Source organism: Halichondria panicea, chromosome 1 (genome assembly GCF_963675165.1).
Source record: "Halichondria panicea chromosome 1, odHalPani1.1, whole genome shotgun sequence".
Lineage (NCBI taxonomy): Eukaryota > Metazoa > Porifera > Demospongiae > Suberitida > Halichondriidae > Halichondria > Halichondria panicea.
In genome coordinates this window covers 2,543,223-2,570,238 of record NC_087377.1, presented here as the reverse complement: position 1 = coordinate 2,570,238, position 27,016 = coordinate 2,543,223, and the positions used below count along the sequence as shown (strand labels likewise).

Below are 27,016 nucleotides of genomic sequence, written 5' to 3'. Positions count from 1 at the left end.
TAGAAATTGAATCTTACAGTTCTTAAATGTCATGATCATACTTTATAATGTATACAGTCAGCTAAGAGTCATTGTAATTATTGATTGCATGCTTCTTCACTTGCGATCTTCATTCGTCCCCTTCCAGTATATCTGTATGAAAACATGAGCAGTACAATCAACTAGAGTCTTATAAGCTTTGCAACAAAATATTGTATGCAATGAAAATATGGATCAGATTTACATTAATAGTGCAAACATACCTTGTCAGGTTGTCATGATCAGTTGGTGGCACTATGAGCAACTGCAGTTGCTGTCCTCACATACTTGTCTTCAATTTCCTCGGCTACATCGTTACGCTCAACAGTAGGCCTCCTTAGACATTCACATATGTAAGGCCATGTCATGGGTGGATCAGTGATTTCAAGACGCTTGGCTACTATCATCGTTAGGCGGCACACATTATCTGTACTTCGATCTCGAATATTTTCCAACTCGAAAAACTTCAGCCCGAGAGCCAGTCCCAAGTTGAACCAATCTTTGCTGGCACTTCTCAGCTTCTCACAAATTGTTAGAATATCATCTCCAGTCAGAACCGACAACCGTTGTTTAACTTTTACTGTTTGGTTTCTGCTAGTAGGCTCCTCTTGTGATGATCCTACACACACACAAGTACATATTGCATTGAAAATGGCCAGTTTTATGACAAACTGCTTAAACAGTAAGCACCTGAAAATGCACAAATACGATAATTATTATAAGCAATGTGCATGCATAATGGGGAAAGCCGGGCCTGTAGAAATCAAGATCATGTATTTTCCAGACTGAAGGCTTCGAATATAGCAATCCGATTATGATACATGGAATTATGCATAATAGATGGTTGGGGGGTCAGTCATATAGAGAATTACTTGACTGCATGTATAATTTTAAATAAGGTGCCGCCCTTTATAAAGTATATTCGAGGCAAAACAAGAATTGATGCAATAATCACGAGGTAATTATAATTATGTCCTAAAAGGCGTTATATTAATTTTAGTAGCTATAGGTAATGATTATAAAATAGTAATTATAAGAGATCGATACTTGACATTATTTTATGAAGCTGCTGTATAGAATTATAAGCTAAGTAGTTGTCAAGTGCCTCCTAACAATCCCCAGGTGCACACACCTTTGCCGTATGTCCCGTTCACTGATTGGTCGATGCCATTGTGTGCGTCCGGAGGTTTGGTCTACATAGAAGGTACGTCCATTTAATATCATCCTGTCTCTCCTCCCAATCACATTCAGGCAGTGGTCCATGCAATGAAAGGTGGCACTAGAGTAGTCAGGTTAGTTATAGTCTACATGTTCACTCACTCTGAGTCTTGCCATTGAAGCTTAACTTTGTTCAAACACACAAGGTATTGTTCTAGCTCTGTCAATTTCTCCCCTTACAACTATAGATCTACATTATTGTGGTAAAACAAACTTAACATTCTTTCCTATTCAGGGACTTCCCCTACTCAGACATTAAATACCTCTACTTTCAGTCAAGACAGCAACACTCTGAGCTGCTGAAACATGAGGGTGCTTCTTGGTATAACTATTCCTTGCATTAGTCCCAGGCTGGATGAAGGTTGCCTGCAGTGTCAATAATGATGCCCTGTATACAAACTATAGGTACTGCCTAATGTATGACTTTGTATGTGTTAATTGTAACTATTGTTTAATTACGAACAATTCATATAATTCTAAGCTTATAGAGCGAGCTAGGCAACCTATTAATAATTATGTGATTAGCCTCCTCCACAAAGTTAGCCCATGCACTGTGGACGTGTTGTAATAGTTTGCCATTTCTTTGCTCATGTCTCGATCAACTGCATGTACGATGTGTTCCACATTTGTTACCCAGGTTGAATCACTGCCTCATGAATGGAGGTGTCAGGCACACACAGGTGCGTGTGTAGACATGTCTCACTATGGTGACTAGTGTAATGATGCTCATCAATACATCTCCCTCCTCCCACAGTGCCCCAACATCTCTGTGTGTGCTATTGTATCCTTCACCCTGCCTGCATGGTGTCTACTCCTAAGACTGAGGGAATGGAGCTGAGGTGTCAGGCACACACAGGTACGTGTGTCAGAGAGTGGGTGTCAGGAGATGCTATCACATGACCTACACCATTCTGAGCTGTACCAATATTGTTGGTGGTTCATACGATAATTACCAGCTAATAATTGCCTATTCAATCTTCTGTTTCAGAAGATTTACAAAATGATATCGTATCTAGTGAAGTTCACTCGTGAGCACAACTTTTGAGTATCTATTTTCAACCCCCCTCCAGGAGTATTGACGTGACTCCCTCCAGGCCTGGTGAAATGGACCTATCGTCTCTCTATTATATATAGCACATGCAGCAGCAAAGTACAACACATCATTCGATCAGCAAGAAACCACCTCACCCCAGCGATTAGGTGTGTGTGTGTAAATTTCTGTAGCCCATAGTATAGTAGCTTTGCTCTATAATAATTGTATACCCTCCCTCGATCCACACACACACACACACACACACACACAACCATGGCCCGGTCATGCTTTTTAAATTTGCTCTGTGTTGCAGACCTATAACAAGGTGTCAGAGTTTTTTCAATTCCCTTGTGTTCTCATCATACAACTATAATCAGGATATAGATGCAGATCATTGCTTTTGTTACAGTGTGTTCTATTTTCTGTTATAGTTTCTGAAATGGGCTTCTTTTCGGAGCTGATCAAGTTGCATTTAGTTGATAGTTGATCCACTACAAAGATTAGCAATTGCTTTGGTTTTGAGGCCAAAATTAATGTCTCTCTAAAATTAATGTGCGTGTGCTCTCTGAATTCAGTCATAATAATTATAGCTAGTGTATTTGTTCATTGTATAGGTATGACAAGATTAATGACATCATCTTCACTTTCATCAACCAAACTGGTCTCTCTATGCTTGAGACTGACGGACCACATGGAGGTGCAACGTGCGGCTCTACTAACCACACCCACCACACCTCCGCCAGTGACTCTGTGTACTGGCAGACACGACTACAAGCACAGCTCTATTCTGAGCTACGAGCAAAGAACGTGTTTATCAACCAACCTGACAACTATTTCTATTGGGGAGGAAGCAAGTCTGGAATGGGGTGAGACTATAATTATAATGTCTGAGTGTAACATGTGTTGTTTGTGTGGGGAAGAGCAATTCGATAGTTTTATAATTACAGCATACGTTATGTTGTGCCTTAATCAGGGATTTATTTTGGGCCCAATTTTATGTGTAACTTAGTTTAATATCCTGTTAGAAATGTTCAAATTAGAAGCTAAAGATGCATTCAGCAGCTCTTTGATAGAGCTATACAATAATCAGTACATGCATGTATGTACGTGGTGTGCTCAGATCATCGCTCGCTTTTTGTGTTACGAACATTGCAGTACTGTATAGTTAGTGTACCTGATGTAGTGTTAGTTCCAGGCTCTTATTTACTTGTCCCCCCTCTATAATTATAGTTAACTTTGAGTGCATGAGATGGACATCATTTTTATCAGTATTACTAGTCTTGTGTGTAGGAACGTTGCAAAAATAATAATTATTATAGTCAGTGTACATCATTTATTAGGTCTATGCAGTAATTTGTTTGATGCATTCTCCTCTCATCATGCTGAATACTTGTCCCTCTTGCTCCAGTTATAACGAGAACCAGTACAGGCCTCGCTGGGAGGACCTCAGTGTGAGCAGACAGGGGATGTATGATGACACCTACCATTACATACCCACCCAGGGATGGATGCTTGTACCACTGGTCGTGTATCACGGAGGTATGTATGTATGTTAGGGTAATGATTATACCATGCTGTATACAAATATAGCGCTAAATTTTGAGGCGCTTAATTAATTAATCTTTTAATTTCTGGCCACAACATTATTTGAAAAAGGTCTCTTTCTAAGCTTTCAATGTCTGCTTTCAATTTTGTTATCCATATTCCGTTCCACATTAGCTATATATAATCTATATAATTATAATGTATCCGCCCCCTCCACATACTAACAGGTGGTTCTGCTGCTCAGTTTGAGCCACTGTCTGAGCACCTAGTGGAGTATGAGTGGGCGTTGGCTCAATACCTTGGTTACGGAGTTGCAGCTTGTTATCGTGGCCCCAGGTATGTGTATAAAGTAAGGATATATAAAATGATGTGTGCATAGTTTTCACGCTGAGTGCGTGACTATTGTAGCAAACGTGCGTTTTTTCCTGATAGTTGCCACGATAGTCACGCACTTACGTCAAAAACCACACATAATTTTTTACATCTAATGCATGCACCGTCTGGTTTAATGGTCTCCCTGCATGCTTGCAGGTTGTATGACACTGATGCAACTATGCAGTTGGTGAAGAAGTGGGTGGGTTTCTACAAGACCTATCGTGACATTCTGATCAGTGACATAGTCCATGTGAGGAGACCAGACATGCAAGGTGTGTGCATGGGAGCTAGGGAACAGAAGTGATTAATTATGTACCGTATAAATATCTAGCGTGGTATTTTCGTATGGTGGAAATTGTCGTATTGAAAACTAAAACTACGAAATGATTCTACCGCATGCAATAGGCTCGACGTCAGCTCTACAAAAATACAGAATATTTATATGGGTATAAAAATTAATTATAGTTCATGAATACGAACATTTTCACCAACGAAAATTACATGCTGTACATAATTATATCTGTCTATAGAGTCACATGTTTTTCAACTTATCATAATAATTATTATAGCGTAGCTAAAAAAGTTTGATGTAAATGATGTATTGCTATACACATTCTCCCTGCACGCATGCACAGATTACGACTGTGTGCTGCACGTGAATCCTCACCTTGACCACCGCGGTCTAGCCATGATATTCAACCCCACTCCAGTGGCCATAACACGCAACATCAGTCTACCACTGTACTACACTGGCCTGTCTGACAAAGCACTCGTGTTGCCTGAGGGACAGAGTCCGGGGGCAGTGTATGGGTTGGATAGAGGCTACAACGTGGTGGTGACTGTCACCATGGACCCCAAGAGTATCACATGGATACTCATCATGTCATCTGACTAAATCTATACGCAGCAATAGACAGTTGTAGTATAATTACAGTGTATATACTGTTTAGTCGGAATACTTTATTGTGCAAGTTTTTATACCTTTTTAATTTGCTGCTGTACCTGTATATGAATAGAACTTTAATTTATCCCACAGTGAAATAGTTCTGTACAACTACATATATATACGTATTCGTATACCCTTCTTTGAATTCGAAATTATACAATCTCATGCATGGGAGCACTTTCTATTTATGATAATTTAATTGTAGCATGATTTGCTTTGAAAGTACATGACGTAGTACGTACAGAACAAATAATTACTAATTATTTTTTACAACATGACTTTAATTATAACTTCAAATTCTATTGCAAAGTGTTCACGATCACGGATCTATTGAGTCAGTGTTTGGGTCAGAGTTCATTGGTTGCCTAGACGACCCTAACGGTGTAATCGGTGAAGGGAAACGATAATTTGCTGGAGCAGGTGAAAATGGAAACATTGGGAAGGACATGGGATTCACATTAAATCGTGATGACTGTCCCAACATTGAGTTGTGTGAAGAAGGTCCAGTGAAATGGTTGGGGAGTGGTGTATTGAATAGACCACCCCCCGGCACGGGTACAAAGGTTGATTGCCCTGTGTTCATTAAACCAGTAGCTGGGGGGTACATGTGTTGAGGGTACGCGTGAGTGGGAGGGGCATTTAGACTGGACTGCATGGAATCGATTTGCTGACGGAGAGAAGATATTGTATTCCAGAGTGGTGTCAAGTCACTAACAGAGAGTGGAGCAGTAGAGCTTTGTGCTGCTTGTGATTGAGTATTGGCACCATTGCTGTCTTGAGATACATTGTCTTGATCATGTGACACTCCACTCGTATCATGTGATCTGTCCGCCTCCTGAGTGGTAGTAGTAGTATTCGTTTGTACTCTTTTTTTCTTTCGTGGGTTCTTGGATTTCTGAGCGTGTCCAGTTGAGGTCTTGTCAGAACTACAGAAATCTTTCCAACTGCCGTACACCAGAGGAGATTCAACAAAGCTCTCGGCCAGTCCGGAGGTGACAAACTTCCTGTAGGTGTGGCGTGAGCGACTGGGCGTGTCATGTGACGTGGAAGAGGAGTCATGTGATTTGCTTGAATCTCTGTGCACTAGTACGACAATGTCAAATCCTAACAGAGACAGTTGGTCCACCTGTGTGTGTGTGTGTGTGTGTGTGTGTGTGTGTGTGTGTGTGTGTGTGTGTGTGTGTGTGTGTGTGTGTGTGTGCGCGTGCATGTGTGTGTGCGTGTGTGTGTGTGCGTGTGTGTGTGTGTGTGTGTGTGTGTGTGTGTGTGTGTGTGTGTGTGTGGGGGGGGGGGGTTGTTTGATGTGGTGAAATTAATATTTTTTAAGGCTGTACAATACAATATTAACAGTATAAAGTATGTACTGTCAGAATACTGTACATCAGATGTATGCGGAGAGTAACGTGATTTCCTGTATCTGTCACAAGCTTGGAATTTGCACACTGACCAATCCAAGTGTGGGTGATGTAATCTACTTTCGTAATAGATTACATCACCCACGCTAGGATTGGTCAGTGTGCAAATTCCAAGCCCATGAAAGATACAGAAAGTCACGTTACTCTCCGCATATGCCTAATATACTCTTGGTACTGTGTAGTGACCTTTTTCTGTAGTATCTGCAGTAGGTTTGAAGGGTTTTTCACAACATCCTGGTCAGGTTTGGCCCTGCTCTTACTGGAAGGAGGGAACTCGTGCTCACATTCGGGACATTTCTTGCAGCGGATGTGACAGCTCTCCTTACAGTTAGGACACACTCTCAGAGTCACTTGCTGGGCACCTGTGTGTGTGTGTGTGTGTGGTGGGAGGATGTGTGTGTGTGTAAGTGTGGGTGTGGTGTGGGTGTGAGAGACGGGAACGTATAAATGGTAGAGATGAATTAAGATGTACGTGCACATGAGATAATAGTTACTTTTTCTTTTCTTTGTTGGTGGTGGTCCATTCTCGTCACTCCTGGAGTCAGTGTCTCCAGTCACAGCAGCTGTATAGAGAGAGTAGCTGTATTGGACCACACTGTGTACTCATGATCCTAGTGAGCTTACATTGTTGTGGTAGAGACTTGAGGTAGTCAGCAATTTCAGTGTGACCCTCCTGTGTAGCAATATCAAGAGGAGTTTTGCCAGCATCGTCAGTTGCACCTGAACAAGAGTGGGTGTAGAAACAAAGGTATAACACTGCATGGTAGTTGTGTTGTACTCACTGATATCACAGTTGGCCTTCTCCACAAAGTACATACTAATACTTACTGTTGGGGTCAACTTTGTATTGCTCAACCAGTTCCTTCACGACACCCAGCTTGCCAAGGTCACATGCTACACAGAGTAACGCGGCTTTGTCCTCGTCACCACATGCACAGCCACGGCTCATCAGGTAGAGGGCAACATCCATACAGTCTTTATTATAAATACCCTCCAGAGCTCTGTCCAGTGGTGAATATCTATACTTACAGTCTTCATTATAAATACCATACATAGCAATGTCCAGTGGTGACTCTCCGTCATCATCCCTCACATCTGTACATTACACAGAGTCAAACAAAATAACGTATAGCGCAAAATTTTCGAGGGGCTTAATTTTCGCGGATTTCGTGGGTTAGCAATCCTACACAAAAATTACGTCTACGAAAATTGTTCTATTATCTGCTATAACTTGCAAAGATTTAAAGGTGTGGCTTCCGGTAAGCAGCCATTCAGCAAACTTTGTGCAACGAATTGTTTTTAGAGGCCAATCCACGAAATATAAGTGCCTTGAAAATTTCGTGCTATACGGTAGTTACACAGAATCTGTGTCTAATATCAACTGGGCAGAAGCAAATACAAACAGTAGGAGAGGCTATGGGAACAAAATACAGAGCTAGACTATCAAGAGCACACTAAATCTCACCAACATCCATCTTCCTCTCCTCCACCAGATACTGTACCACGTCTTTACTTCCTCTCACACAAGCCCAGTGAAGAGAAGTCATGTTATACTTATCCCTCACATCTGTTGTGAAACAGAGTTCAACTATCACACAGATATAAATTATTATGGTGAAAGGAGAAACAAAATGGTCAAGTACAGTAATTCAACCAAATCACGACAATTTTTCAACTGTAAATATATCATACACAAAAGCATAAGTAATACTGTACTAACGTACGTACATTGCAAATGTTTTACTACGTAAAATATAAGCAAATTTGACACAAATTTATCTCTAAACATTTTTTTGCTATAGGCCTACATAATTATTATGTTCCCTCAAGGCAAGGGAGTTTATGAGGAATGCGGAGATTATGGTAGTTAAACCTCACCCAGTTGCTATGATACAGACTCCAAGTGGGGTTTATACTGTTTAAATTTAGATACAAAGAAACATTATTTTATTAATACACGATTGCTTACCAGTGCTACATTTGAGCTCTTGGATCAGGTACTGCACCATTTCTTTATCACCTCCCAGGCATGCCCAGTAAAGTAGAGTCTTATTGCCCATCCCACCACCTTTATCAGTACGAGCTCCATGGGTAACAAGTGTCTTCGCAATCTCAAGGTAGCCCAGATAACAAGCAAAGTGTAATGGAGGATCCTTGTATCCCCACTCGTCACTCCAGTAGAGCTGGTGGTTGGGGTCTGCCCCCTGTCCCAACAGAGACCTAACTTTGACGACGTCACGTTTGTCTACAGCCTCGTATAAGTCCTCGGCTATCTTCTTTTGAGCACTGTACAAAATAGATTGTTGGGGGGTCAGTCATACAGAGAATTACTTGATGTGTGTATATAGTTTATACAAGTGACACCATGCACATATCCAGCTGTCACTTTGCTGTACAGTGTTCCACCTCTGATCATAGCCTATTCTGACTCTACTAATGGAGTGAGCCTCCCTCCATGCAATCACAAGGTGCTACCATGAGTAGTAATTATAGTCTACATGTTCACTCACCCTAAGTCTTGTTCAGTAGCCATTTCTAGTTCTCAGTATTTATTCTCAGTCTTAATAAGATGGCCCCACCCCCTCTGCCTCGATTCCAGGCCGCAGGGAAAGTATTCTAAAGCGGCCAGGTTCGAGGCTAGCAACTCCTGTACCAGGAACGATGGAAAAGGGTCACTAAACTAGAAAGCTAGAAATTGAATCTTACAGCTCAACCTTGTAAATGTCAGTAACTCATGATCATACTTTATAATGTATACAGTCAGCAAAGAGTCATTGTAATTATTGATTGCATGCTTCTTCACTTGCGATCTTCATTCGTCCCCTTCCAGTATATCTGTATGAAAACATGAGCAGCACAATCAACTAGAGTCTTATAAGCTCTGCAACAAAATATTGTATGCAATGAAAATATAGATCAGATTTACATTAATAGTGCAAACATACCTTGTCAGGTTCTCATGATCAGTTGGTGGCACTATGAGCAACTGCAGTTGCTGTCCTCACATATTTGTCTTCAATTTCCTCGGCTACATCGTTACGCTCAACAGTAGGCCTCCTTAGACATTCACATATGTAAGGCCATGTCATCGGATGTTCTGGATCAGTGACTTCAAGGCGCTTGGTTACCATCTTCATTAGGCGGCGTTGGTTATGGCGGTATGCATCTTCAATGTCTTCCAAATCATTCCTCTTCACTCCGAGAGCCAGTCCTAAATCAAACCAATTATAGGTGGCAGTTTTCAGACTCTCACAAATTGTATTAATATCCGCTCCAGTCAGAACAATCGGCTGGTCTCCATTGCTGGTATCCTTCTCTGAGGATGATCCTGTACACAAGTCAATATTAGATCACAGGCAATGCTTAAGAAAATATTGTAACAAAAATAAATGACGAGTGTGCATCTTATTATACAAGCCATCTTGGGGTTAGAAAGTGTGTGACAAGCTGCGTACAACAAACTATTCTGAAAATGCACATACCATTATTTAATGATGCAAGCCACACAACGCGTGTAATGAGGAATGGACAAGAGTCAAAATAATGTACTTTTTAAGACTGAAGACTTTCGAATAATTATGATAGATGATAGATAGTGGGTAATACTCGTGGGGTAAAAATCCATGCGACAAATCGAAAACGTTGATTTTCGTCTGTAAAAATGTCGGTTGATGTTATTGCCTGTACTGCCTGGCATGCGTTCCGGTAAACTGTTTTCATGTAGGGTGGAGGTCAGCTTGCCCACGGAAATAACGAATATTTTACCCCTCAAAAATCACCCGCTATACGGTAGTTAATGCAATGCACACACTTACACAAGTGGCCCTCTAGCTATAATGAAAAACTTCACATTAAATTAATAGGAATTATATATTCGTATATTCGAGGCAAACGAGAATTGATGCAATAATCACGAGGTAATTATAATTATGTCCTAAAAGGCGTTATATTAATTTTAGTAGCTATAGGTAATGATTATAAAAATAATAGTAATTATAAGAGATCGATACTTGACATTATTTTATGAAGCTGCTGTATAGAAATATAAGCTAAGTAGTTGTCAAGTGCCTCCTAACAATCCCCAGGTGCACATATACCTTTGCCGTATGTCCTGTTCACTGATTGGTCGATGCCATTGTGTGCGTCCGGATGTTTGGTCTACATAGAAGGTACGTCCATTATCATCCTGTCTCTCCTCCCAGCATTCAGGCAGTGGTCTATGCAATGAAAGGTGGCACTAGAGTCAGGTTAGTTATAGTCTACATGTTCACTCACTCTGAGTCTTGTCTCGCCATTGAAGCTTAACTTTGATCAAACACACAAGGTATTGCTCTGTCAATTTCTCCCCTTACAACTATAGATCTACATTATTGTGGTAAAACAAAACTTAACATTCTCTTTCCTATGCAGGGACTTCCCCTACTCAGACATTAAATACCTCCACTTTCAGTCAAGACAGCAACACTCTGAGCTGCTGAAACATGAGGGGTGCTTCTTGGTATAACTATTCCTTGCATTAGTCCCAGGCTGGATGAAGGTTGCCTGCGGTGTCAATAATGATACCCTGTATACAAACTATAGGTACTGCCTAATGTATGACTTTGTATGTGTTAATTGTAACTATTGTTTACGAACAATTCATATATAATTCTAGGCTTATAGAGCGAGCTAGGCAACCTGTTAATAATTATGTGATTAGCCTCCTCCACAAAGTTAGCCCATGCACTGTGGGCGTGTTGTAATAGTTTGCCATTTCTTTGCTCATGTCTCGATCAATTGCATGTACGATGTGTTCCACATTTGTTACCCAGGTTTAATCACTGCCTCATGAATGGAGGTGTCAAGCACACACAGGTACGTGTGTACACATGTCTCACTATGGTGACTAGTGTAATGATGCTCATCAATACATCTCCCTCCTCCCACAGTGCCCCAACATCTCTGTGTGTGCTATTGTATCCTTCACCCTGCCTGCATGGTGTCTACTCCTATACTGAGGGAATGGAGCTGAGGTGTCAAGCACACACAGGTACGTGTGTCAGAGAGTGGGTGTCAGGAGATGCTATCACATGACCTACACAATTCTGAGCTGTACCAATATTGTTGGTGGTTCATACGATAATTACCAGCTAATAATTGCCTATTCAATCTTCTGTTTCAGAAGATTTACAAAATGATATCGTATCTAGTGAAGTTCACTCGTGAGCACAACTTTTGAGTATCTAATTTTAACCCACCCCCTCCAGGAGTATTGACGTGACTCCCTCCAGGCCTGGTGAAATGGACCTATCGTCTCTCTAGTATATATAGCACATGCAGCAGCAAAGTACAACACATCATTCGATCAGCAAGAAACCACCTCACCCCAGCGATTAGGTGTGTGTGTGTAAATTTCTGTAGCCCATAGTATAGTAGCTTTGCTCTATAATAATTGTATACCCTCCCTCGATCCACACACACACATGCACACACACAACCATGGCCCGGTCATGCTTTTTAAATTTGCTCTGTGTTGCAGACCTATAACAAGGTGTCAGAGTTTTTTCAATTCCCTGTTAGTATTGTAACCTAGTGCAACATTGTTGTGGTTTTAGCTGTGTTCTCATCATACAACTATAATCAGGACAACTAACACCGGATGCTTGCTTCGCTTCTGGATGGTGAGTGAAACAATGTTGTTACTACGGTTATAATTGTATAAACAATATAGATGCAGATCATTGCTTTTGTTACAGTGTGTTCTATTTTCTGTTATAGTTTCTGAAATGGGCTTCTTTTCGGAGCTAATCAAGTTGCATTTAGTTGATAGTTGATCCACTACAAAGATTAGCAATTGCTTTGGTTTTGAGGCCAAAATTAATGTCTCTCTAAAATTAATGTGCGTGTACTCTCTGAATTCAGTCATAATAATTATAGCTAGTGTATTTGTTCATTGTATAGGTATGACAAGATTAATGACATCATCTTCACTTTCATCAACCAAACTGGTCTCTCTATGCTTGAGACTGACGGACCATATGGAGGTGCAACCATGGCCCGGTCATCGGCTCAGCTAACCACACCCACCACACTTCCGCCAGTTATTAATTATAATCAGTGCATGTACATCATTTATTAGGTCTATGTAGTAATTTGTTTGTTTGCATGGTCCATGCATTCTCCTCTCACCATGCATGCATGCTGAATACTTGTCCCTCTTGCTCCAGTTATAACGAGAACCAGTACAGCCTGCCTCGCTGGGAGGACCTCAGTGAGCAGACAGGGGATGTATGATGACACCTACCATTACATACCCACCCAGGGATGGATGTTTGTACCACTGGTCGTGTATCACGGAGGTATGTATGTACGTTAGGGTAATGATTATACCATGCTGTATACAATAGAGCGCTAAATTTTGAGGCGCTTAATTAATTAATCAGTAATTTCCTTTAATTTCTGGCCACAAAATCATTATTTGAAAAAGGTCTCTTTCAATGCCTGCTTTCAATTTTATTGTCCGTATATTGTTCCATATTCCGCTATATAATGTATCCGCCCCCTCCACATACTAACAGGTGGTTCTGCTGCTCAGTTTGAGCCACTGTCTGAGCACCTAGTGGAGTATGAGTGGGCGTTGGCACAATACCTTGGTTACGGAGTTGCAGCTTGTTATCGTGGCCCCAGGTATGTGTATAAAGTATAAGGATATATAAAATGATGTGTGGTTTTCACGCTGAGTGCGTGACTATTGTAGCAAACGTGCGTTTTTTCCTAATATTTGCCACAATAGTCACGCACTTACGTCAAAAACCACACATCATTTTTCAGAATCTAATGCATGCACCGTCTGGTTTAATGGTCTCCCTGCATGCATGCAGGTTGTATGACACTGATGCAACCATGCACTTGGTGGAGAAGTGGGTGGGTTTCTACAAGACCTATCGTGACATTCTGATCAGTGACATAGTCCATGTGAGGAGACCAGACATGCAAGGTGTGTGCATGGGAGCTAGGGAATAGAAGTGATTAATTATGTACCGTATAAATATATATAATAGCGGGTTATTTTCGTATGGTGGAATTTGTCGTATTGTAATCACAATTATACGAAAACTAAAACTACGAAATGATTCTACCGCATGCAACAGGTTCAACGTCAGCTCTACAAAAATACAGAATAGTTATAAAATTAATTATAGTTCATGAATACAAACATTTTCACCAACGAAAATTACACGCTTAACATAATTATATCTGCATGTCTATAGAGTGTCACATTTTTTCGACTTATAGCGTAGCTATAAAAGTTTATGGTAATAGTAATAATGTATTGCTATTTTCCCCTGCACAGATTACGACTGTGTGCTGCACGTGAACCCTCACCTTGACCACCGCGGTCTAGCCATGATATTCAACCCCACTCCAGTGGCCATAACACGCAACATCAGTCTACCACTGTACTACACTGGCCTATCTGACAAAGCACTCGTGTATGGGTTGGATAGAGGCTACAACGCGGTGGTGACTGTCACCATGGACCCCAAGAGTATCACATGGATACTTATCATGTCATCTGACTAAATCTATACGCAGCAATAGACAGTTGTAGTATAACTATAGTGTACTGTTTAGTCGGAATACTTTATTGTGCAAGTTTTTATACCTTTTAAATTTGCTCTGTACCTGTATACGAATAGAACTTTTATCCCACAGTGAAATAGTACAACTACATGTATACGTATTCGTATACCCTTCTTTGAATTCGAAATTATACAATCTCACTTTCTATTTATGATAATTTAATTGATTCATATTATTATAGCATGATTTGCTTTGAAAGTACATGACGTAGTACGTACAGAACAAATAATTACAGCATAATTATTTTTTACAACATGACTGTATAACTTCAAATTCTATTGCAAAGTTCACGGATCTATTGAGTCAGTGTTTGGGTCAGAGTTCATTGGTTGCCTAGACGACTCTAACGGTGTAATCGGTGAAGGGAAACGATAATTTGCTGGAGCAGGTGAAAATGGAAACATTGGGAAGGACACGGGATTCACATTAAATCGTGATGACTGTCCCAGCATTGAGTTGTGTGAAGAAGGTCCAGTGAAATTGGGGAGTGGTGTATTGAATAGACCACCCCCCGGCACGGGTACAAAGGTCGATTGCCCTGTGTTCATTAAACCAGTAGCTGTGGGGTACATGTGTTGAGGGTACGTGTGAGTGGGCGGGGCATTTAAACTGGACTGTATGGAATCAATTTGTTGGCGAAGAGAAGATATTGCATTCCAAAGCGTTGTTGAGTTGTCACTAATAGAGAGTAGAGCAGTAGAGCTTTGTGCTGCTTGTGATTGAGTATTGGCACCATTGCTATCTTGAGATACATTGCCTTGATCATGTGACACTCCACTCGTATCATGTGATCTGTCCCCCTCCTGAGTGGTAGTAGTGGTATTCGTTTGTACTCCTTTTTTCTTTCGTGGGCTCTTGGATTTCTGAGCGTGTCCAGTTGAGGTCTTGTCAGAACTACAGAAATCTTTCCAACTGCCGTACACCAGAGGAGATTCAACAAAGCTCTCGGCCAGTCCGGGGGTCACAAACTTCCTGTAGGTGTGGCGTGAGCGACTGGGCGTGTCATGTGATTTGCTTGAATCTCTGTGCACTAGTACGACAATGTCAAATCCTAACAGAGACAGTTGGTCCACCTGTGTGTGTGTGTGTGTGTGTGTGTGTGTGTGTGTGTGTGTGTGTGTGTGCGCATGGTGTGTGTGTGTGGGTGGTGTGTGTGTGTGTGTGTGTGTGTGGGTGGTGTGTGTGTGTGTGTGTGTGTGTGTGTGGTGTGTGTGTGTGTGTGCGTGTGTGTGTGTGTGTGTGTTTGTGTGTGTGTGTGGGGGGGGGGGGTTGTTTGATGTGGTGAATTAAAGGCTGTACAATACAATATTAACAGTATAAAGTATGTACTGTCAGGATACTGTATATCAGATGTATGCGGAGAGTAACGTGACTTCCTGTATCTGTCACAAGCTTGGCATTTGCACACTGACCAATCCTAGTGTGGGTGATGTAATCTACTTTCACATTTACATCACCCACGCTTGGATTGGTCAGTGTGCAAATTCCAAGCCCATGAAAGATACAGGAAGTCACGTTACTCTCCGCATATGCCTAATATACTCTTGGTATAAAGTGTGTACTGTATAGTGACCTTTTTCTGTAGTATCTGCAGTAGGTTTGAAGGGTTTTTCACAATATCCTGGTCAGGTTTGGCCCTGCTCTTACTGGAAGGAGGGAACTCGTGCTCACATTCGGGACATTTCTTGCAGCGGATGTGACAGCTCTCCTTACAGTTAGGACACACTCTCAGAGTCACTTGCTGGGCACCTGTGTGGGCGTGTGTGTGTGTGTGGTGGGAGGATGTGTGTGGGCGTGTGGGCATGTCTGTGGTGGGAGGATGTGGGTGTGTGTAAGTGTGGGTGTGGCGTGGGTGTGAGAGACGGGGACGTATAAATGGTAGAGATGAATTAAGATGTACGTGCACATGAGATAATAGTTACTTTTTCGTTTCTTTGTTGGTGGTGGTCCATTCTCGTCACTCCTGGAGTCAGTGTCTCCAGTCACAGCAGCTGTATAGAGAGAGTAGCTGTATTGGACCACACTGTGTACTGATGATCCTAGTGAGCTTACATTGTTGTGGTAGAGACTTGAGGTAGTCAACAATTTCAGTGTAACTCTCCTGTGTAGCAAGGTCAAGAGGAGTTTTGCCATCAGAATCAGTTACACCTGAGCAAGAGTGGGTGTAGAAACAAAGGTATAACACTGCATGGTGGTTGTGTTGTACTCACTGATATCACAGTTGGCCTTCTCCACCAAGTACATACTAATACTTACTGTTGGGGTCAACTTTGTATTGCTCAACAAGTTCCTTCACGACACCCAGCTTGCCAAAATCACATGCTACACAGAGTAACCTAGCTTTGTCCTCATCACCACATGCACAGCCACGGCTCATCAGGTAGAGGGCAACATCCATACAGTCTTCATCATCAAGATCCTTCAGAGCATTGTCCAGTGGTGACTGTCCCTGATTATCCCTCATACATGTATCTGTACATTACACACAGTCAAACACAATACAGTATAGTGCAACATTTTCGAGGGGCTTAATTTTCGCGGATTTCGTGGGTTAGCAATCCTACACAAAAATTAAGTCTACGAAAATTGTTCTATTATCTGCTATAACTTGCAAAGATTTAAAGGCATGGCTTCCGGTAAGCAGTCATTCCGCGAACATTGTGCAACGAAATGCTTTTAGAGGCCAATCCACAAAATATAAGTGCCTCGAAAATTTCGCGTTATACGGTAGTTACACAGAATCTGTGTCTAATATCAACTGGGCAGAAGCAAATACAAACAGTAGGAGAGGCTATGGGAACAAATACAGAGCTAGACTATCAAGAGCACACTAAATCTCACCAACATCCATCTTCCTCTCCTCCACCAGATACTGTACCACGTCTTTACTTCCTCCATAACAAGCATAGTGAAGAGGAGTCATGTTATCCTTATCCCTCACATCTGTTGTGGAACAGAGTTCAACTATCACACAGATACTAATAGGAGAAACAAAATGGTCAAGTACAGTAATTCAACCAAATCACGACAATTTTTCAACTGTAAATATATCATACACAAAAGCATAAGTAATACTGTACTAACGTACGTACATTGCAAATGTTTTACTGCGTAAAATAAGCAAATTTGACACAAATTTATCTCTAAACATTTTTTCGCTATAGGCCTACATAATTATTATGTTCCCTCAAGGCAAGGGAGTTTATGAGGAATGCGGAGATTATGGTAGTTAAACCTCACCCAGTTGCTATGATACAGACTCCAAGTGGGGTTTATACTGTTTAAATTTAGATACGGAGAAATATTATTTTATTAATACACAACTGCTTACCAGTGTTACATTTGAGCTCTTGGATCAGGTACTGCACCGTCTCCTTATCACCTCCCCGGCATGCCCAGTGAAGTGGAGTCATGTTCGCCCTCCTACCACCTTTATCAGTACGAGCTCCATGGGTAACAAGTGTCTTCGCAATCTCAAGGTAGCCCTTATCACAAGCCAAGTGTAATGGAGGAATCTTGTATCCCCACTCGTCACTCCAGTAGAGCTGGTGGTTGGGGTCTGCCCCCTGTCCCAACAGAGACCTAACTTTGACGACGTCACGTTCGTCTACAGCCTCGTATAAGTCCTCGGCCTCGTATAAGTCCTCGGCTAGCTTCTTTTGAGCGCTGTATAAAATATATAGATGGTTGGGGGGTCAGTCATACAGAGAATTACTTGATATGTGTATATAGTTTATACAAGTGACACCATGCACATATCCAGCTGTCACTTTGCTGTACAGTGTTCCACCTCTGATCATAGCCAGCTCTGACTCTACTAATGGAATGAGCCTCCCTCCATGCAATCACAAGGTGCTACCATGAGTAGTAATTATAGTCTACATGTTCACTCACCCGGAGTCTTGCCCAGTAGCCATTATATTGAAGCTTTACTGATAGACACACTTGAGCTTTCTTTGTCTCAGTTCGCCCCTTTTCAGCAAAGTGCCACACCCGCTTTCTGTATTTCAGGTATTTCCGGAATGAAGCTGATTGTGTCAAATCAGCTTTTAGGTTGAGGCGGGTATTTCAGACTATCAACTCGGTAGCCTCGAGATGGAGCTAGTGCTAGTGCTAGTACATGTACTCCGCCTGGTCATAATTATAATCATATCTTACCCATATTTTCCATTGTTTAACATCATCAGCTATAATTATTGTTCTACAGTTCATTGTTTCGATTGTTCTTTTCTCCTCTTGACGACTTTTGATTTGACCTCTGACCCCGGGTCATCTGAAGTGACCTCCTCTGAGTCATCACTGGTATCTATGGCAACCACGCAGGAACGAGGGAACCATCCACGCACCACCACACCTTTCTCAGACAGAGCTGTGTGCGTGTGTGTGTGCGTGTGTGTGTGCGTGTGTGTGTGTGCGTGTGCGTGTGTGTGTGTGTGTGTGTGTGTGCATGTGGGGGATGTATAATAAACTTTTTTATCGATTATTTTTGGGGAATCGGATGTTTGCAACACATACAAGTTATGGCCGCTTAAATTTAGCTACGAAAACATTTAGAAGTTTATAGGCCTGAAAGCAATCGCTAAGTGACATCTATTATCAAGAGTTCATTGAACTCTTGCTATTATAGTCCTTTAGATTTGTAATTGGACAATCCTAATTGAAGATATCGACCATCAAAGAATAGCTAGCCTCTGCAAATCAAAGTAATAAAATAATTATTATCTACGAACCTTCTGATAGCGTCTTGTCACCATAGACCCAGTACCGACCCCATCGCGTGACACTGAACACATCACCCTCTTGAACCTTGATCTTTGGTTCAAAGCGTGGGGTACACAGACACAGCAAGAGTCCAAAGTTTAAAGGGCAACTAGAACCAGAATAATCTTGTTTAATTCGGCAAGTCACCTAAAACAAATAAAATAAATATACTTACGATTATTATGTGTCCATGACTTACTGCTTGCTTTCGCTTGAGTTTCTTCTGTTCTAATTGTTCAACAGTCAGTGAAAATTCTAAACATCCTTCGGCCACTTGCCACTCGAGGCCATTGCCCTGACTACGCCCAGACCAATTAATGACTTGAGATAAGTTCCTCTTGTAACCGAGATCATAGGGAAACACGAATGGTGGTAGTGACGAGTCATGTGTATGTCTGTGTCTCGCCTGTGTGATGTGTGGAGTGGGTGTGTGTGGGGGTGTGTGTGTGTGAGGCCGTAAACATGTGTGCAGTGCGTGGGTGGTGTGTGCCAATAATAATTCATGTGCAAAAACGTACCTTTTCAATAATCCAATCTTCTATTTGTGTTCTATTTATGAGGACACCTTTTAGCTGCACAATAAAAAATAATTATACATGTAGCACAAGGAGGTACCGTAGTGCTAGAAATAGGCAAGCATTAATAATTATTGCGTTTAGTAACAATTTTAAGGCTACGAAAACAGCTAACTTTTAGCTGGTTGGAGCTTATCAGCTCTACAGCATACAGATAGAAGCGCTTTTTAACAACGAATCCAATGGTATATAAATATAGAGCTTATTGTTGACCTCTGACTCTGAGCTTCGTCCCAGTACATTTTAGTGACATGGTTGGTGGTTCCTGTGATCCTGGACACCACCTCACACACTTGCCAGATACTGGGACGCAGCTCAGGGTCAGAGGTCAACAGATGATGCCTACAAAGGGGACAATAATTATACGTATCATTATAATAATAGAGCAATACACTTGAGGCTGGCAGAATATCATAGCACCTGTAGCTAGTGTGTGTTCTCAAAGTTAGCTCTGAAAACAGGTCCATTTCACAAAGAAAAAACTCACTATCAATAGTCTTTATAATTATAGGCTTAGAGTTAACATAATTATGCATAAACCTGGCTACATTTCACTAGGATTGTGTGTATGGGTGTGGTCTCACCTCTCAAGTTGTGCAGGTCTTGTGTGTAGGGAGAGTCTTCAGGAATGCTGTACTGAGCACTGACCATGGCTAGAGGGTTGTCACCAAATGGAGTATCCATGAAGCACAGCTTGAACAGTAGTATGCCCAGTGCCTGTGTGTGGGCGGGTGTGTGTTGTGTGAGGGTGTGATGATATGGGTATTATAAGATTCGTCTCATTGAGAGCTTTCAAATGAGTACCACTAGTAAACGTGTTTATACTTAACTTAACATGGTTCAATGAAATTGGTTAAGCGCATACCACCACTCATCCCCCACATTCCACAGACTTGATGACTAGACAGCCCACATTCACTACAATTGAAATGCAAACCATATTAGTCCACCACGTATAGCTACAGTGCTCACAGTGGGGACCACACTATAGGCTCTGTACACTAGCTATAGTGCACACAGTGGGGACCACACTATAGGCTCTGTACACTAGCTACAGTGCACACAGTATAGGGACCACACTATAGGCTCTGTACACTAGCTATAGTGCACACAGTGGGGACCACACAATAGGCTCCGTACACTAGCTACAGTGCGCACAGTGGGACCACACTATAGGCTCTGTACACTAGCTACAGTGTAAACACAGTGGGGACCACACTATAGGCTCCGTACACTAGCTACAGTGCACACAGTGGGACCACACTATAGGCTCCGTACACTAGCTACAGTGTAAACACAGTGGGACCACACTATAGGCTCCGTACACTAGCTACAGTGTAAACACAGTGGGGACCACACTATAGGCTCTGTACACTAGCTACAGTGTAAACACAGTGGGACCACACTATAGGCTCCGTACACTAGCTACAGTGTAAACACAGTGGGGACCACACTATAGGCTCTGTACACTAGCTACAGTGCACACAGTGGGACCACACTATAGGCTCTGTACACTAGCTACAGTGTACACAGTGGGACCACACTATAGGCTCTGTACACTAGCTACAGTGTACACAGTGGGACCACACTATAGGCTCTGGACACCAGCTACAGTGCACACAGTGGAACCACACTATAGGCTCTGTACACTAGCTACAGTGTAAACACAGTGGGGACCACACTATAGGCTCTGTACACTAGCTACAGTGTACACAGTGGGACCACACTATAGGCTCTGTACACTAGCTACAGTGCACACAGTGCACACAGTGGAACCACACTATAGGCTCTGTACACTAGCTACAGTGCACACAGTGGGGACCACACTATAGGCTCTGTACACTAGCTACAGTGCACACAGTGGGACCACACTATAGGCTCTGTACACTAGCTACAGTGCACACAGTGGGGCCACACTATAGGCTCTGTACACTAGCTACAGTGCACACAGTGGGACCACACTATAGGCTCTGTACACTAGCTACAGTGCACACAGTGGGACCACACTATAGGCTCTGTACACTATAGCTACAGTGCACACAGTGGGACCACACATAAAGAATAGTTTATGGAAATTTCGCCCCTTTCAGCCTTGTTTATCAGTAAACATTGCTCAGATCCTCCCCCTTTTCAGAGAGGTGTCCCCTTTCACAGTAAACAAAGCAAAGATCATCCCCTTTTCTAGTGGAATGCTTTGAGGAAGTACAATTATCAGTAATTGTAGCTACAATAAGCTATCAAGCAATTTGGTAGAATGTCATTAAAAGGTCATAATTAGTGAAAGGTCAGACCTCCAATAGTCCCACATGTCCATACATGCATGTACGTATAAAGATATTACTGGCACCACCAGTAACACATATCTACCCCCCCCCCCCCATACACACACTTATTATAGGTGCAAGCGACATCTACCAAGCGAACCTCAAGCTAATCCTTGGCCTTATATGGTATATACCATACTGTAGTTTAAAATACCATGACATAGGGAAATCTCTCAGCCCATGCCAACTCAGCTAGCGTATGGTTGCTCAATATTGAGCACCCTCCACCAATAAAGTCTAACACATGGGCAAGCAGTACTATCGGGAAATAATGCACCTATCAATGTGTTGCCCCACCCCCCCCGGGAGTGGTCGGGGTTATATGGGGGATTTGACCATACCTCAGGTCAAATTCCCCCAGGTGGGGGAGGATTCTGTGTTCAAATCCCCCAGTCAACAGGGGGGTTTTGAGCCCCAAGCAGTTGCCTGCATAAAAACAGGCTATAAAAGCAGTCTTTACTACGCAAAGCCAGGCCAAATCCCCCAGTATGGGGCCAAAATGTCAGGTCAAATTGAGTCAAATCCCCTCGTATGTCCCGGGGGGGGTAGTGGGGCAACACATTGATAGGTGCATAATTATGAACAAAAACAGTGGAAGATCATTATTAGGAGCCTATAACAGGCACCGTCTCTACAAAGCATTTCCCCTCACCTCCATCCTTTCATGCATTCATCCATTCTTATCCTATAGCACCGCCACTAGCATGCACTGCACTGCACTGTACTGTACTAGACTGGCACCTGCTGGCAGATTCACCGTGAGTAGGTAATGGTCGTAATTATTGCTTTCCCTAAAGACACTAACTCTAACAAGACGCTGCAACTGAAGTGATCCCATACCAACTACAATGGAGAGGATGTCTAGAGGAGAATAATTCAATTGCACACACAAAATAAATAACAAGAGCAAGTAAACAAACTTAAAATACATAAATCCAGGCCATTGTCCTAAGTGTCTAAGTGTTGGTAGTGTATGATGGTGTTGACTGATCCATGACCTCCAGTCCTGCATGAGGAGGGAGGGAGACACAAGAGTCAGCAACTAGCAAACCTACACTTGCAGTATATATCCAATACCATTTTGACAGTGTGTATTGCAAACACTTGGAATGCTGTTCTTACTATAATTATACAATTCACTATTGCATGGCACTACTGTACTGACAAGCAAGCTCACAAAGGTAATGGTCGAAGTGATCATAAACTAGGTACATTTGTAACTCACATGTATGCTCCACACAGGCCTTGTGAATGCTGCGAACTGCCTCTCCGTCCTCAATCTTTGTAGCAATCTCCACTAATTGATCGTAAGTAGCTGTTGAATTCAATGGATACATTTCGAGAATACTTTTACTCTTCCACATCTTCAGAGCAGCGAGAAATCTTCCTGGGATATTATCAACCATGGAAGGAGACTTATCGATAGCACCAATCTCAGCATGACTGAGGCCCAGCCTGTGCTTGTATCTGTCATAGCCAGCAATCTCGGTAGACAACTGGAGAAGAGCTTCATCCGAGCACTCTTGACTCAACTGAGCTGCAGTCGCTGTCACTATCGTCTTATGTGGTTGAACTGTACAGATCACATTATTTCCAATGACATACAACGCACCAAATACTTTATCACTGTCACATGAGACCCCATACACAATACAACTGTCAAGGCTATAATTGAAGATTAGATTGCTATACTTGTACAATAATTATGTCGTGAATAATTATAGTGATCACATTAATTCCCAAGTTGTTCCCTTAATTAGCTTATGCTAAAATCAATATTAAAGTTCCAACAAACATGTGAAAAAATGGATTAGGCATGCAGGGGAAATAAGCAAGTATAATTATAGGAGAGAGTCGTACCAATGACATGTACATGTACAATTATAGTACTTAGAATGCTGTATACTATTATTGCATGGCACAACTGCATGACGAGCAAGCTCACAAAGTTAATAAGGTAACTCACATGTATGCTCCACACAGGCCTTGTGAATGCTGCGAACTGCCCCTCCGTCCTCAATCTCTGAGGCAATCTCCACTAATCGACCGTAAGTAGCTGTTGAATTCGATGGATTGAATTGGAGAATATTTTTACTCTTCCACTTCTTTAGAGCAGCGAGGAATTTCCCTGGAATACCATCAATTGTCAGATCGATATTCTTAATCTCAGCATAACTGACGCCCAGCCTGTGCTTGTAATCGTTGTATCCAGCAATCTCAGTAGACAACTGGAGAAGAGCTTCATCCGAGCACTCTTGACTCAACTGAGCTGCAGTCGCTGTCGTCTCATGAACTGTACACATGAAACATACATTGCTAAGTGATGACATCATTTCCTATTAGAACTGTATACAGATGTAATGTTGACCTAATTCACAATACAAACCAATGCACAGTATCTGCTACCTGACTGAGTGGTTGTGTGTGGAGTGGCTAGTGGAGTCACTGCATTACCTGTGAGGAGGATATGACAATATAACAGTCATGCACAAGAGTACCACTTCATTACACAATGTTTTCTCTAATTTTAGACCTCAATGTATGGTAATGGTTGGGCACTTGTAAGAGTTCTGTTGTGATCTACATTATTATGGTAAGACTTACAAGTAAAAGACCTTGGTGAGATCCGGGGCCTCCAGTCCTATTCCAACTAAAGTACCGTATGTTATTTTATACCAGTATGAGATATCTACAGAACCACTAGAACTAACAGGAATAAGTACAGTTCGTGTTTCTGGGTCAACCTTCGAAAACCTCGAAAATAACCAGCCAGTATGAAAAGCAAAAAAACAGCTGTAGGTAGCGAGCGTAACATTGAACAATTAATTACAATGCAAGTAAAAGGTTGCCTATAACAATACCTGCCTGAATAGTTGTCTGCTTCCACTATGTAATTATAAAGTGAAAAGCAAAGGCCTACCACAAGCATCAAGTCTATGTAAGTGATACACGGCCACTTTCAATCCTTTTCGCAATGTAGATGCATGCTTTGCGTGTGGGCCCCTTTTGAAAGCTTTAGCACTCTTTGCTTTATTTCCTAAAAACACCCCTGACGTAGGTCATGCTCAACTATATTTGTTGCAGTGCATCACAATAAATAAACAGCCACTTCATATTCCGTTGACAAACCTGAGTGCAAAATTGGGCGTTTTCCTCCGATTGTAACAAGATCATAATCCTATGAAACAATAATGTGGCATATAGTCACATCACACTAATTTTGTTATAGCCACCTGTCTGTAAGCATCTCTATACAGCAGATGTTTCTCCAATTGTCCACCTATAAAAAAAAAATGGTTTGTTAAGCTTACAAAGAATCTACAAATCAGGTGTTTTACATCACTGTGAGTGGGCGATAATAATTATTAGCTAACACCGTATAGCGCTAAATGTTTGTGTATTGCTGCTTGGGTGTCTCTATAGTTAGAGACAACTCAGCCTGGGGACGAGGCTATTTGAGTGTGTGCTAAAAATCATAAATACTACACTTAAAATGTGGTTTTTTAGTACGAGTATAACGCACTAGTATACCGAACTGCGGTTTGTACTACAATTGCCATAGTTGGATAATACATAATTTCCATTTTCAACACACCACTTACAGACAACAGCGGCTGATGGTCTTTTTTCTTGCAAGCAGGCCATAATGTGTAGTTTAAGCAGGTGTGTGCCGGCTTTAATTTCTGCAAGATATGACAATCTTTCCTTTGCAGATTTGACGTTTTCTAATCTGCAAGCAATCTGCATCATGATCACCCCCAACGAGAATACGTCTAGAGTTTCATCATAATCTTCATCACCCTCGTGAAGTGCCTCGGGAGGTAGATAACCCAAGCGATGACTAATAGTGGTGTTGAATTTTAAGGGATCGAGTAGCTTGGACATTCCAAAGTCAGAGATCTTAGCTACAGGAAAGGGTTGACTTCGCTTTAACAAGACATTAACGCCACAAAGATCGCGGTGAATGATCTTCCTGCTGTGGATGTAGGCAAGACCAGAAGCTAAATCCTTTGAGAGGCTAATCTCACACTGACTTGTGAGAGAGCTTGAGTGATCAGGTGTAGAGAGATAAGTACTCAAGTTGCAATCCATCAGCTCTGTCACTAACATGGTATTTCCTGATAGATACTTAGTTGTTGCCAAGTGTTGAAGAACATTTGGATGTTGAAAAGATTCCAGAACCATGCTTTCATAACCAAACGCACGAATTGCATTTTCTTGTCCTTGACCAACAGGAAAATTGATTTTCAATGGTGTGGCAACATGGTGAAGCATCTTTATAGCACACACTTTATTTTTGTACATTCCTTTGAAAACCATTCCAAAAGTTCCAGAACCAACTTCTTCGTTGAGATGAACGACAAGTTCATCATTTATTTTCTGGACATTCGACATTCTGTAATGGCATGACTGGTGAAAGTAGATCTCTAGCACCTATAGAAGGCTAGCAAGCTAGACTAGCTGATTCACCCTTTTTTATGCCGGCAAAAAGCTAGAGAGATTGCCTCACTTTGGATAAGCACAAAAGATTAGAGAATGGGTGAGTGATTATAGCTAGACTAGAATATGGAGTAAGATCTAGGTGTGTAGCTAGTATCTTTGAAAGCTAAACCATAACCACATACATTCCATACGCACCCTAATCATTACACATGTGACTGCATGACCATGAATAACCATAACCACATACATTGTCTCGATCAGTTCCGCCCCTATTTCAAGGCCTTTCGGGCCAAAAACTGCATAATTTATTTCTAATCACGATATTGCAATTGGGTAAAAGCACAATTATTTAATTGCACATAAAAATCCATTTAATATATGCAATTAAACAGTCATGTGATCCTACTACACACACGGAAAAATAAATATTAAAATTCAGCTAAAAGGAACTGTTCCACAGTTGTCATTGTCGGCGTAACCTTTGAACCTTCTCCAAAAGGGGGGTACTCCAAACAAATCTCGTCTTGCATTGTCAGAGTATGAGTGGGCGGGGTAAAGGAACGTCCGTCAAATGAAGTGCTACCAAAGTCATCCGTAGGAAATGGACTGCCAGCTGTGAGTGTGTGAGGTGTGTGTGTGGGTGTGTGTGTGTGTATGTGTGTGTGTGAGGTGTGTGTGTGTGTGAGTGTGTGTGTGTGAGGTGTGTGTGTGTGTGTGTGTGTGTGTGTGTGTGTGTGTGT

General features: G+C 41.8%; 6 protein-coding genes and 1 pseudogene across 14 annotated transcripts in view; 3 read left to right on the top strand and 4 right to left on the bottom strand.

Moving 5' to 3' along the window:
• Nucleotides 1–13: 13 nt before the first annotated feature.
• Nucleotides 14–1,469, bottom strand: LOC135332168 (uncharacterized). The gene is made up of 4 exons (XM_064527524.1): nt 1,339–1,469; nt 1,151–1,211; nt 243–637; nt 14–132 (listed from the first exon to the last, which is right to left on the bottom strand). Exons 1-3 carry the CDS (start codon nt 1,351–1,353, stop codon nt 261–263), a joined length of 453 nt encoding a protein of 150 aa, XP_064383594.1. The 5' UTR covers nt 1,354–1,469; the 3' UTR covers nt 14–132; nt 243–260.
• LOC135331653 (uncharacterized) overlaps nt 1,470–27,016 on the top strand; it is a 34,659-nt gene continuing 9,112 nt past the window's right edge. The window contains exons 1-9 of one of the 4 annotated variants that reach the window (XM_064526906.1): nt 1,470–1,641; nt 1,874–1,916; nt 1,991–2,092; nt 2,307–2,436; nt 2,884–3,135; nt 3,678–3,808; nt 4,042–4,150; nt 4,346–4,461; nt 4,825–5,272. In XM_064526906.1, coding sequence (XP_064382976.1) covers nt 2,939–3,135; nt 3,678–3,808; nt 4,042–4,150; nt 4,346–4,461; nt 4,825–5,084 — 813 coding nt within the window. In that variant the 5' untranslated portion in view covers nt 1,470–1,641; nt 1,874–1,916; nt 1,991–2,092; nt 2,307–2,436; nt 2,884–2,938 and the 3' untranslated portion in view covers nt 5,085–5,272. Of the gene's footprint in view, nt 1,642–1,873; nt 1,917–1,990; nt 2,093–2,306; nt 2,437–2,622; nt 3,136–3,677; nt 3,809–4,041; nt 4,151–4,345; nt 4,462–4,824; nt 5,273–27,016 lie in introns of those variants that run through there. The other 3 variants (XM_064526882.1, XM_064526890.1, XM_064526898.1) reach the window with 3 other exon arrangements.
• On the bottom strand, nt 5,314–18,474 carry LOC135330890 (uncharacterized). 3 transcript variants are annotated; one of them, XM_064525848.1, is made up of 10 exons: nt 18,332–18,474; nt 18,068–18,173; nt 17,788–17,839; nt 8,520–8,820; nt 8,016–8,117; nt 7,379–7,645; nt 7,175–7,270; nt 7,045–7,113; nt 6,737–6,912; nt 5,314–6,261 (listed from the first exon to the last, which is right to left on the bottom strand). In XM_064525848.1, exons 2-10 carry the CDS (start codon nt 18,088–18,090, stop codon nt 5,455–5,457), a joined length of 1,893 nt encoding a protein of 630 aa, XP_064381918.1. In that variant the 5' UTR covers nt 18,091–18,173; nt 18,332–18,474; the 3' UTR covers nt 5,314–5,454. The 3 variants fall into 3 exon arrangements, with proteins under 3 accessions (XP_064381918.1, XP_064381926.1, XP_064381936.1); XM_064525856.1 differs by lacking the exons at nt 7,379–7,645; nt 8,016–8,117; nt 8,520–8,820 and adding exons at nt 16,430–16,645; nt 17,015–17,116 and having other exon boundaries at nt 17,505–17,839; XM_064525866.1 differs by lacking the exons at nt 5,314–6,261; nt 6,737–6,912; nt 7,045–7,113; ... (2 more) ...; nt 8,016–8,117; nt 8,520–8,820 and adding exons at nt 14,350–15,246; nt 15,747–15,922; nt 16,096–16,164; ... (1 more) ...; nt 16,430–16,645; nt 17,015–17,116 and having other exon boundaries at nt 17,505–17,839.
• On the bottom strand, nt 9,270–26,228 carry LOC135331045 (uncharacterized). 3 transcript variants are annotated; one of them, XM_064526074.1, is made up of 7 exons: nt 25,436–26,228; nt 25,067–25,113; nt 24,963–25,011; nt 24,240–24,287; nt 23,800–24,126; nt 23,059–23,406; nt 22,692–22,839 (listed from the first exon to the last, which is right to left on the bottom strand). In XM_064526074.1, coding segments are annotated over exons 1-7 (1,614 nt in total). In that variant the 3' UTR covers nt 22,692–22,837. The 3 variants fall into 3 exon arrangements, with proteins under 3 accessions (XP_064382158.1, XP_064382144.1, XP_064382148.1); XM_064526088.1 differs by lacking the exons at nt 22,692–22,839; nt 23,059–23,406; nt 23,800–24,126 and adding exons at nt 9,270–9,385; nt 9,496–9,878; XM_064526078.1 differs by lacking the exon at nt 24,240–24,287.
• Nucleotides 10,940–27,016, top strand: part of LOC135331521 (uncharacterized) — a 35,590-nt gene continuing 19,513 nt past the window's right edge. The window contains exons 1-3 of one of the 2 annotated variants that reach the window (XM_064526741.1): nt 10,940–11,131; nt 11,362–11,404; nt 11,479–11,579. The gene's annotated coding sequence lies outside the window, so the exon portion shown is untranslated. The remainder of the gene's footprint in view (nt 11,132–11,361; nt 11,405–11,478; nt 11,580–27,016) is intronic. The other variant, XM_064526734.1, reaches the window with a different exon arrangement.
• LOC135332427 (uncharacterized) lies at nt 11,830–14,244 on the top strand (annotated as a pseudogene).
• LOC135331842 (palmitoyltransferase ZDHHC6-like) lies at nt 18,332–22,506 on the bottom strand. Its single transcript, XM_064527106.1, has 6 exons — nt 22,486–22,506; nt 20,158–20,226; nt 19,453–19,506; nt 19,134–19,340; nt 18,904–19,081; nt 18,332–18,542 (listed from the first exon to the last, which is right to left on the bottom strand). Exons 1-6 carry the CDS (start codon nt 22,501–22,503, stop codon nt 18,382–18,384), a joined length of 687 nt encoding a protein of 228 aa, XP_064383176.1. The 5' UTR covers nt 22,504–22,506; the 3' UTR covers nt 18,332–18,381.